Consider the following 12,632-nt stretch of genomic DNA (forward strand, 5'->3'; position numbering starts at 1 on the left):
ACCCATTCGAAACCTCCTGCAACCCAAATTTGGGTCGGGACCCACCAGTTGTGAATCGCTGCTTTCAATCATGCCATGAAAAAAAATTATACAATACTTTATTGAACATTTATATTTTGTTAAAGTGATAGTTTCTCTCACACTGCCTTGTCTCATGGCAGCAGGCTATTTTATTGTAGGCTATATCAAGTGTTGCTATATGTCAGGTCAGGATACAGAGAAACATTATTTAAATGGATTTAAATTAGAAGTTCACAACTGCAATAATCGAAGGCCACAGTCCTGCTGGTCCTTCTTTTCTCCCTGGCACTTACAGTAATTGATTGGTTGTGCACCCTATATTGCCAATATAAGCCAAGCAGGTAAAACTCATGAAAAGTGTCTCATGTCTGAGTTTCGTGATTTTAGGTACCTGGCGTAAGTGGGGGTCTTTGTGCTTGTCTTCTCAGCAGGGATGTGTGCAGACTTTTAAGGCTGGTCCAGGTGCTCAAACAAAAAAAATCTGCATCAGATTCTGACTCAAATCAGGGACCCAGTTATTAGTACCAACTCTAATGTCTATGTAATGTAAACATTTGGTCATGTGTTGCTTTTCTTTACCATGGGTATATATATATATATATATATACATCTGGAGTGAAAATGTAATTTGAACAATAAATAGTGGAGAGAAGTAGAAATAGAGAGAAGTACTGCAACACAAAGTGCAAGTTAGACACTATTGAACTACTGCTATACTTTGAGTTTATGTCAAGTTACAACAATAGGTGAAATATGTTATACATACGTTATTGGAAAAATAAAATCAAAGACGTTCAGTTACTGTCTTTATGTCTGTAATTATGTTTTTGCAAGCACTAGCCTGGCCTATGTTGTAGCCTGGACGATTTACAAGAGTGGTCTCTGACAGGGCTGGTCTTTGACAATACTCTGATTGATTTACAACTGCGTTTACGAGCGGAGTCCATAGATCAGTGGAGAGAATGATACAATGTTGCGAGTCCCACGGATTGATAGCAATGTATGAAGCGAGATGAATGCAAGCTGCGCGCGCATTTCCATCAGACGACGGAAGTGCACAGCAGAAACATAGAGGAAAAGCGTCAAGGGAGTGAAAACGAAGCAGAATTAGTCAATGAGAGAGAGGGGGAGAGGGAGGAGAGGAGAGAGGGAGTAAGGAAAAGAAAGGAGAAAGCAATACGGAGGCTGCAGGGTTGCTCGGTCGAGGTGGACGTGGCGGGTCCGGTTCAGTTTGAAGCCAAGCAACTGTGGCGACAGCGAGCCGAAGGCTAAAAAAGCCATGAATCGGAGAAACCGCAGGTAGCTATTGCTAGCTTGCTGTTTTTTAAAATACTGATTTCCTTCTTTTTCCACCTCTTTCTCATATGCCAGTGTGTGAATGTGCATGGCCCAACACAGGTTTCGTAATTCGACACAATTTATTTAGTTTAACGACACTTGCCTAGTACTACCTGCAAGGGTTCAGGATGCACGCTCAAAGTGAATAAAAAAGTAGCTAGTAACAGTACAGCCGTCTCACTTTCTTTCCTTCCTAGCTACATGTCATCGAGCTAGTTAGACGCATCTGTAAAGCTAGCTAGCAGCATCGACGTTAGCGATAAACAAGATGGCCACTGGCTAGCTAGTTAGCTAGAAATGGCATCTTGCCCTGTCTTTGTATGATAGTAGTCAGCTGGTAAACTGAAATATGCCTTTTTAAAATTATGCAAAGAGTTGGCTGGTGAAAAAAATCCCCTCTCCGAAAAGTTTGTGCTGGTTGTAAAGCGCTTCATATGTCACCCAATAGCTTGCTTATTGCCATCCTCAACCAACTGGGTGAAAAAAAATCACCGCCAGATTCTTGCAGCCAACTAGTGCATGATGTGCGTGGCGGGTTTGTCATTCTACCTAGCTGGTCAGAACATGCAGGTATTGCATGAACACTCATGTTGAAGCTTACATTGAAGTCCTTAATTTTGGTAGCATGTGATGTTTAGATTTCAAGGCGAGTTATTGTATAGTCATCGAATTGATGAGCATGAATGTTGTGAAGTTAGAAGTAGCCAAAACTATTTCAGGACGTTTGGCTGCCAACCTCTCACCAGCCATCATTAAAACTTTTCGAGATACAAAATACAAACAGTTCTCGAAGTTTGCACATCTCTATTGTCATTGCACATCTGTGTGTGTGTTTTCTCATACATAGGTGTGTGTGTGTTTTCCCAACTAGGCCTATCAGTTACATTACCCCTGCTATATTCTAATTGAAGTGAGGACAATGGGTTATATTTTTTTAACTGAATTATTTAATATCCCTTGTCTTCTTTCATTCCAGGGGCTTCAAAGATAGGTTTTGCTCCTAACCCAAGGAAGAAGGCTTGGCATCAGAACAAGCTGTACTGTCAGAGGGACACTGAAGTGGACCAAGGCTCTTTTCAGGGCAAAGTTGTACTATTCTCTGATCCATTACTGGAACTACTGGAGACGGGTGCATAAGGACTCTGCAGCCATGGCAGAGTTAGAGACAGAGTGCATTACGCTAGGACTCGACACGCTGCATGCATCAGAGTGTGGCTCGCCACCGCTGGATCCACTTCGGCCTGAGTGCACTTCGCCAACCCTCCACCTGCTCTCGTCCGACTGCAGTACGCCCACGCTCGGCACGCTAGCGGCAGAAATCGCAGAGCCCATGGTCATGCTGCCCTGCGTGAAGACTGAGCCCGCAGACGACCTGGACCCCATCCGCACCGTGGACCTGTCAGAGATCCAGCCACTGAGCACGGCGGAGCTGGGCCACGAACAGATCAAGATGGAGATCAGTGGGTTGGACTACATCAAGTCTGAGCACCACGTCCACGACCTCCACTGCTTCCACAGCTCCGAGTACGAGAGCGACTCGTATTCTATGAAGTCTCACTACGAGCCCAGCCTGGTGTTCGACTACATCACMCACGTGTCCGACAGCCTGGACTACATCAGGTCAGAGCAGCACGCTGACCTGCAGTGTTATTACACCACCGAGCTCGGGGCCATCAAGACTGAGTACGAGCCCAACCTGATGTCCAGCCACATCAAGACCGAAATGAGCCTAGAGTCCATCCACATGGCCGAGCTCCGGACTGAGCTAAACAAGCTCAGCTATGACGGGGTCATGGAAGGCCATAGGCTGGACAACGAGTTCCCTGGCGCAGGAGGCCTCTACGAGCTGCAGTCCACCCATGCTGGCAAAGGCCCAGGCCACACAAGCACGAAAGGGCATAGCACAACCCCACGCAAACCTCGTAACCTCAGTGGGGAGAAGCCTTTCTCTTGCACCCAGTGTGGGAAGAATTTCAGCACTCTGGGGAACCTCAAAACACACCAGCGYATTCAYACAGGAGAGAGGCCRTATACCTGCTCGCAGTGCGGCAAGAGCTTCGGCCAGGCAGGGAACCTGAAGAGGCACCAGCTCATTCACACTGGTCAGAAACCCTACATCTGTGCCCACTGCCCCAAGGGCTTCACCAAAGCAGATGACCTCCGCTCACACCAGCGKCTACACACCGGCGAGAAGCCCTTCWGTTGCCTTCAGTGTGGGAAGAGCTTYRGKCAGTCCAAGGAGCTCAAAGCCCACCAGCTAAGCCACACCGGAGAGAGGCCTTTCTGCTGCCAACACTGTGGRAAGAGCTTCACCAAGGAAATGAGCTACCACAACCACCTGCAGATTCAYACYGGYGAGAAACCGTACTGCTGCTCTCAGTGCGGGAAGACATTCAGCAACTCGGGKGTCCTCAAAACACACGAGAAGATACATTCCGGGGTGAGGCCATTCGGCTGCACACAGTGCGGTAAGAGCTTTGGCCGTTTGGGACATCTTAAAGCACACCAGCAAATCCACACTGGGGAGAGACCTTTCGCCTGCCTCCAGTGTGGGAAGAACTTCAGCCAGTCAGGCCATCTCAAAGCACACGAGCAAATTCACAAAAGAGAGAGATCAGACATGAGCAGCTCCAGCAGCAGCAGCAGCGGTGGCAGCAGCAGCCGCAGTACTGATAGTAGCTAAATACCTTTAACCTCTTCAAAGTATTATTCCTTTTTTTTTTATATATAAATACTATATATATATATATATATATATATATATATGTTTTTCCTTACACTTTTCTTACGTTTTTCATACCTTTTGTGCTTTTTGAGTTATGTTCTTTGGGGGTCAACTTGACTGATTTGCTATTATGCAAATGTCTGTATGTTGGGATCAGTGAAGTTACTGAGGGACTTATAGAAAACTTTGTATCTCGTCTGATCTGTGTTGTAGTGAGTGCCATTCCAGTTTCTTTCCTCCAGAAAAATCACTTATTGATAACATGTAATTCCTAAACCATGTACTGGAATTCATTATTAAAGAAACTAATGCAACACCAAATCTCWCCTTTCTTTTGTCTCGTCCTGAATTATGATATTGTCTACCGGAGCGACAAATGAATCTCTTTACTAGAACATTGGTAACAGGTCAAGACTGAATGTTGTACCACAATTGCACACTACTGTATCGCCACAATGCTCATTATTATAGAAGTGTACAAAGCTGAGAAAGTAGTATAGATACTGGTAGCACTGTAGTAAAAATGGGTACTGTAGTATTTTCATTGTAGAGAAGATGACTCCAACACTCCCATATGTTGTTTGTGATCACCATCACCTCCCTGCTAGCAGTGGTGGAAAAAGTACCCAATTTTTGTACTTGAGTAAAAGTAAAGWWATCTTAGTAGAAAATGACTAAAGTGAACGTCACCCAGTAAAATATTACTTGAGTAAAAGTTTTAAATATACTTAAGTATCGAAAGTATAAATGATTTCGAATTGCTCATATTAAGCAAATCAGATGGTACAATTATTTTTATGGATAGCTAGAGGCACGCTCCAACACTGACATAATTTACAAACGAACCATGTGTGCTTCATGAGTCCGCCAGATCAGAGGCAGTAGGGATGATCAGGGATGTTCTCTTGATAAGTGTGAATTGGACCATTTTCCAGTCCTGCAAAGCATTCAGAATTGTATTTTGGGTCTCAGGGRAAATGTATAGAGTAAAAAAGTACCTTATTTTCTTTAGGAATGTGGTGAAGTAAAAGCTGTCTAAAATATAAATAGTGAAGTACAGATAACACAAACGACTTTGGTATTTTACACAACTGCCGGCTAGGTATGTGATTTCATGGTCATTTTTACAATTCTTAGTTATAACAGACACTTTATTGCACACTAGTACTATGGCACTATAGACATGTTTGCTCTGAGATACAGAATGAAGATACCAGTAATCACAGACAAGGTAATTTGATCATTTTAATCCTTCAATCACCAGCAGTACTGTAAGGTTCACAATATCATAATAAAGAAGAATTTGAATGGACTTTTACGCACATATATCACGCTTCCTGAGTATTATACCTTTATAATAGATTCACTAGAACTCACACTTATGTTTAAGATGTAACAGGTTTATCTTGAAAATGAATGGAATTAATTTTTGTAGAGATAAAGAATAGCTTGATTAGTTAATTTAGCTGGGTTGACCCTTGCCATGACTAGAACCTCATTCGGTGTGTGACTAGGTATGGCATGAGACCACCTCACCATATCCTTTATCACAGATACCACCGTGGAGCTGCTACTGCTGCAAGACAAACAGGAGAGAAGGTGAGTCACAAACCTATATCTTGTATTTTTCATTTTTTTAAATTGTTTAATTATTTCATTTAAAATATTTTCCCACCACATTGATTCTCCTCTATCCACCATGGTCACTGTCTTGGTTGTGGTGGAGGAACTTCCACTGATGTTACTGCAAGACAAATAAGATTGTACCGCTACAAAACCTACAGCATATCATCAATTTTTAGTCCAAACAGTTTTCCCACTTCAGGTCCAGACTCTCCATCCTCCATCGTAGTGATCACGGTTGTGGTTCTGGTGGAGGATGACGACATTCTGCTGTTACTGCAAAACATATAAGAGCAAAGTAAGTAAATTAAATTAAAATACCACAGGGCATCAAAACCTTCATTACTGTAATGTTATTTCACTTCAAACATTTTCCCACCTCAGACTTGCCCCTCCGTCCACCATTTTCCCCATCTTAGTCATGCTGGAGGACATTCCACTGCTGCTAGACAAATAAGAGAAGAGATAGATAAATTAAACATTCACAGAGCTTCAAAACTTTTATTCATATTTTTTTTATTAAATCGTTCATGTACAGCAGTCTCCTGTACTCCGCGATCTTCATCTCCAGCCTGGTCTTGATGTCCAGCAGCATCTGGTATTCGTGTCCCTGACGCTCCAGGTCAGCCCGGAGACTTCCCAACTGTTCCTCCAAGCTGGTGACCTGCATCTGATAACTAGACATAGTAGTGTAATGTCTCTGTCTCAAAGAGGTTACCTTCCAGGGATGCTTTCTGTGACCGAAAGGAAAAACAATGAGTTTAAAGCATATGGTATGGATACATCATGTGATTTCAGGTGGACAGCAAGAAATGTGAATGCTGTATCACTCCACTCTAAAGTCATCTGAAAAGTTAATGCATGCTTTGAATGTCTTTTCAACACAACAGAATAAATATGTTTTTGCATTGGGGGACGTTGTCTGTCCTTTTCTAGTATCCCACCATGCTCAACAAGGTCTGGAGCCCAATCTGCAGAGCCTGCAGCGTGCTCTTCACATCTCGTATCTCTGTGGAGAAGCTCTGCAGGGTCACCGTGCTGGTCATCACCTCCTTCGATAGTACCTCATTCTGTGAAGAAAAGTGTGAACATCAATCAAAAATCCAAGAATGACAAGATAGGACTGTTAGGAGTTGTATCATATAAATAGACTCTATCTATTCAATTGTTCTAGTTTTATGAATAGGACATTGTACCTAACAGTAAACACAGGGACTATATATATATATACACTACTGTTCAAAAGTTTGGGGTCACTTAGAAATTCCCTTGTTTTTGAAAGAAAAGCACATTTTTTGTCTATTAAAATAGATCAGAAATACAGTGTAGACGTTGTTAATTAGGGCGCATGAACCGCTAGCAGGACACCTATGACAACATCCGGTGAAATTGCAGAGCGCAAAATTCAAAATACAAAAATTGTAATATTAAACATTCATGAAAATACAAGTGTCTTACATAATTTAAAAGCTTAACTTCTTGTTAATCCAGCCGCGTTGTCAGATTTCAAAAAGGCTTTACGGTGAAAGTGTAACCGATGTGAAATGGCTAGCTAGTTAGCGGTGGTGTGTGCTAATAGCGTTTCAATCGGTGACGTCACTCGCTCTGAGGCCTTGAAGTAGTTGTTCCCCTTGCTCTGCAAGGGCCGTGGCTTTTGTGGCGCGATGGGTAATGATGCTTTGTGGGTGTCTGTTGTTGATGTGTGCAGAGGGTCCCTGGTTCGAGCCCGGGTCTGGTTGCTGCGGAAAAGGAGGAGGTCAAAAGGGGGGTGAGTGTAACCGATGTGCAATGGCTAGCTAGTTAGCGGTGGAGCGCGCTAATAGCATTTCAATCGGTGACGTCACTCGCTCTGAGACCTGAAGTAGTTGTTCCCCTTGCTCTGGGACGTGGCTTTTGTGGAGCGATGGGTAACGATGTTTCGAGGGTGGCTGTTGTCGATGTGTGCAGAGAGTCCCTGGTTCGAGCCCAGGTAGGGGCGAAGAGAGGGATGGAAGCAAAAGTGCTACAAAAGCATACCATGCGATTATCTGAGGACAGCGCCCCACATCAAAATACTTTTTCAACCAGCACAGGCGTCACAAAATCACAAATAGCGATTAAACAAATCACTTACCTTTGAAGATCTTCCTCTGTTTGCAATCCCAAGGGTCCCAGCTACACAATGAATGGTCATTTTGTTCGATAAAGTCCTTCTTTATATCCAAAAAAGTCTGTTTAGTTGGCGCCATTGATCTCAGTAATCCACTCGTTCAACAGGCATACAAACGAATCCAAAAAGTTACCGGTAAAGTTCGTCCAAACAAGTCAAACGATGTTTCTAATTAATCCTCAGGTACTCTAATATCTAAATAAACGATCATATTTAAGACTGAGAATAGTATGTTCAATAGGGAAGATAAATAATGAAGAGCGCGCACCTCATTCACGCGCCAACAAGACCACTTTTCTAATGAGAGACACCTTGGAAAAACTACAACTACTTGTTCATTTTTCAAGAAACAAGCTTGAAACCCTGTCTAAAGACTGTTGACATCTAGTGGAAGCCATAGGAACTGCAATATGGGTCCTATCTATTTGTATATCCCATAGGCTAGCATTGAAATGGCCTGTGACCTCAAAAAAAACATTTCCGGATGGATTTTCCTCGGGTTTTTGCCTACCATATCAGTTCTGTTATACTCACAGACATTATTTTAACAGTTTTAGAAACTTCAGAGTATCCAATGCTAGCAATTATATGCATATATGAGTTGGACCGCCGAGTGAAGGAAAAGCATCCAACAAGTGCTCAGCATATGTGGGAACTCCTTCAAGACTGTTGGAAGTATGGAGGTAGTTTTGTGCCAACAAAAATGAGGGGTTAAATATGTGTAAAAAAGACACAAATGTTTCCTGAGCTTTCTTATATCTCTTAAATATAGGACAGACACTTCAGAACCTTATTCCTTCTGATTTATTTTTTGACATTTATTAATGTGTTATTCAATGTGTTTCTATGGGCTGTAGTGGTAAAGGGCAAATTCTATATTTTATCAAAGAATTGTTAAATGTATTTTTTTAATACCTAAAGCGGGCCTAAAATTCAAATAGCTAAATGATCCATGGTATGGCCATCTTAAAACAATTCCCCCCAACGGCTTAGACGTTTAGTTAAGGGAGTATGCGAGGCACAGATGTTCGCTTCACCTAGCCAAGTTCTGCTACGAGCAAACCAAACGTAGTTTGCAGGCGCCTTTAGACACTGGCCGTGTCCAAAGTCTGGCTTGCCGTCTACTTACTTAAACTGCATAATGTGTAGTTATTGTTCTGCATACTATTTMAAACATACTGTTTAGTAAAAAACGAATGCAGTAAACAACAAATATCAGCATACTAGGCTCATCCTACTGCAACGCGTCATCTAATGCGCAATTACATTGATTCTCGCCATTCATTCATTTTGGTACAGCTGGTCCCCTCAGCTGATTAACAGCTGTTGTCAAACACACCTGGGTTTCAAAAGGCAATTATCTTCCTCGATAGTATGCAGCGAATTCTACTAAATGAAAAGCCGAAATGAGTATGACTTCCTGGCATTTAATTCATACAACATTTTTGATATTTCACATGCTATAAAATGTAATTTTTTCGCATACCCCAAATGCCTACTWTTTAAATTGCAGGTACGGGTATTCAGCCATCGCCACAATGTTGGTGTTACCTTTATTTCGGCAGTTACCTGTATACACAGTGCATTCGGAAAGTACTCAGACACCTTCCATTTTTCCACATTTTGTTACGTTCCAGCCTTATTCTAAAATGGAATAAAATCTATCAATCTATACACAATACCCCATAATGACAAAGTGAAAACAGGTTTTTAGACATTTTGCWAATTTATTTAAAAAAAYACAACTGAAATACCTCATTTACATATGTATTCAGAACCTTTGCTATGAAACTCAAAATTAAGCTCAGGTGCATCCTGTTTCCATTGATCATCCTTGAGATGTTTCTACTAYTTGATTGGAGTCCACCTGTGGTAAATTCAATTGATTGGACATGATTTGGAAGGGCACACACCTGTCTATATAAGGTCCCACAGTTGACAATACATGTCAGAGCAAAAACCAAGCCATGAGGTCGAAGTAATTGTCCGTAGAGCTTCAAGACAGGATTGTGTTGAGGCACAGATCTGGGGAAGGGTACCAAAAAATGTCTGCAGCATAGAAGGTCCCCAAGAACACAGTGGCCTCCATCATTCTTAAATGGAAGACGCTTGGAACCACGAAGACTCGTCCTAGAGCTGACCGCCTGGCCAAACTGAGCAATCGGGGGAGAGGGCCTTGGTCAGGGAGGTGACCAAAAACCCGATGGTCACTCTGACAGAGCATCAGAATTCCTCTGTGGAGATGGGAGAACCTTCCAGAATGACAACCATCTGTGCAGCACTCCACCAATCAGGCCTTTTTGGTAGAGTGGCCAGACGGAAGCCATTCCTCAGTTAAAGGCACATGACAACCCACTTTGAATTTGCCAAAAGGCACCTAAAGGGCTGTCAGACTATGAGAAACAAGATTCTTTGTTCTGATGAAACCAAGATTGAACTCTTTGGCCTGAATGACAAGTGTCACATCTGGAGGAAACCTGGCACCATCCCTATGGTGAAGCATGATGGTGGCAGTAACAGGCTGTGGGGATGTTTTGCTGCGGCAGGGACTGGGAGACTAGTCAGGATCGAGGGAAAGATGAACGGAGCACAGTACAGAGTACAGAGAGATCCTTGATGAAAAACCTGCTCAGGACCTCAGACTGGGGCGAAGGTTCACCTTCCAACAACACAATGACCCTAAGCACTCTGCCAAGACAATGCAGGAGTTGCTTCGGGAAAAGTCTCTGAATGTCCTTGAGTGGCCCAGGCAGAGCCCGGACTTGAACCGAAACGAACATCTGGAGAGACCTGAAAATAGCTGTGCAGCGATGCTCCTCATACAACTTGACAGAGCTTGAGAGGATCTGCAGAGAGGAATGGGAGAAACTCCCCAAATACAGGTGTGCCAAGCTTGTAGCATCATACCCAAGAATATTTGAGGCTGTAATCTCTGCCAAAGGTGCTCCAACAAAATACTGAGTAAAGGGTCTGAATACTTCTGTAATATTTCATTATGAAARWWTTTTTTTTTGCAAAAATGTCTAAACTTGTTATTGCTTTGTCAGTATGGGGTATTGTATGTAGATTGAGAGAAAAAAAACAATTTAATCAATTTTCAAATAAGGCTGTGGCATAACAAAATACTTTCCGAATGCACTGTATATGAAAAGATCTTGTACTTGAGAAACTGGGACTGGAGTTGATCTAGTGTCTGAACGTTCCTACTGTAGAGCCTGAGCCAGCAGAGGGAGTACTACTCCCCCTTACTGCATACAACTCATCAAATCGAATTGAGCTTTATTAGCATGTACATAGCACTTCAATAGATTTTAACATGCACGATAAAAGTCAACAAAATCATATGAGACCTACTGCATATCATATTTTTCAGGGTCCTCTTCATCTTTTCAGAAGCCAAGGTTGTTATTATTATCAATAACTATAGATATAATATACCATCCAAAACATAACATCATGCACATCATCATATGCATATGATTTTATTAAAAGTGTTCAATGTCATGATAATAGGAGGTTTATTGAGATTTGTCCATAGTTTATATTTTATTAATACCTGCATGCGTTTACATGAATGTCCTGATGACATATGATCACATGGGCGACAGATGGTTTGAAAACCTCCTTCTCCCTGAAGTCATCATGGGACAGTCCTGCGTTGTYGATGCTCAGAAGAATAGTTCCTTTTAGATGGATGGCAGCCAGGAAATGAAAAGGTCATAGTCATGACTATACAAGCAATAAGGCCCAAAGGGGCATGGTGGTATTTTGTGAACATTCTTAAGTGGTGTTGCTTGGCATKACCTACGCCTCAGTCTCAACAACAACTTGAATTACCAACACCCATATTCAAGATAAATCAATCAGATGTAATATGAATCCTTTCAACAGATTATCTGCTCTTTTGAAATATTCCTCATCATCATCAACTCTGGGTTTGGGCCTGAAGGCATTTTCAGCTGTCTAGTCAAATCTTTGTAACATGGTCCGTCTCTGCCACGACAGACCCAAAAGTTAAATCAGCAACAACTCAGTGCACATAACCCTAACCCAACAACACAGTGTACATTGAACACAATACAGCTATACCACACAAAAAAAGGTTGAGCTGATGTACCTTTGCTTGGAGGTCAACAATGCTAGTATAGAAAGCAGAGAAGTCAGTGGGAGCCTTACTCTCCAGAAACAGGTGGATCTTCATCTCCAAATCATCGTTGGCTTTCTCCAGGGTGGCGACCTTGCCCAGGTAGGTGGCTAAAAGTTTTTTCAGGTTCTGCATGGCGAACTTCTCGCTGACACTGTTGTCCGCTGCTTCAGACATGGCCATGCCTCCTCCACCAAAGCCTCCTCCTTCACCTCCACCGAAGCCGAATTCACCACCACCACCACCAGCAAAGGACCCGGACGCACCCAGAGCCACCTGCACCTCCGTACTCACGGCCAGCCCTCATGCCACTGATGCAGCTGCCATCTTCCGTGCTGCCAAATCCAGACATCGAGTGGAGCTGATAGATGCTCCCCTCATGGATCCACCAGAGGACATGAAGCTGCTGCTGGAGGAGGTCATGGTGATGGAGGCTGCAGCTGTCTTACTGTCTGTAAAGAGGAGTGAGTATATTCGAGGGAGGTACCATTGTTCCTTTTATACAGCGTCTTACACACAGGGAGGGATGAGACAGATCTGAGGAAACAGGGGAACACTAAATTCAAAAAAGTTGCCATCGGCCTTTTGACACTAGCATCAAGGTATTCGTATATTAATGCTTGCTTTGCACA

General features: G+C 42.8%; 1 protein-coding gene and 1 pseudogene across 1 annotated transcript; one reads left to right on the forward strand and one right to left on the reverse strand.

Annotated features, from left to right (window-relative positions):
• Positions 1-949: 949 nt before the first annotated feature.
• On the forward strand, positions 950-4,405 carry LOC111981652 (gastrula zinc finger protein XlCGF57.1). The gene is made up of 2 exons (XM_024013031.2): positions 950-1,320; positions 2,336-4,405. The coding sequence occupies exon 2, from the start codon at positions 2,510-2,512 to the stop codon at positions 4,040-4,042; it is 1,533 nt and encodes a 510-aa protein (XP_023868799.1). The 5' UTR covers positions 950-1,320; positions 2,336-2,509; the 3' UTR covers positions 4,043-4,405.
• Positions 4,406-5,377: 972 nt separating this feature from the next.
• Positions 5,378-12,177, reverse strand: LOC111981452 (keratin, type I cytoskeletal 50 kDa-like; annotated as a pseudogene).
• Between the last annotated feature and the right edge of the window lie 455 nt (positions 12,178-12,632).

Source organism: Salvelinus sp. IW2-2015, linkage group LG20 (assembly GCF_002910315.2).
Source record: "Salvelinus sp. IW2-2015 linkage group LG20, ASM291031v2, whole genome shotgun sequence".
In the NCBI taxonomy this organism is placed as follows: domain Eukaryota; kingdom Metazoa; phylum Chordata; class Actinopteri; order Salmoniformes; family Salmonidae; genus Salvelinus; species Salvelinus sp. IW2-2015.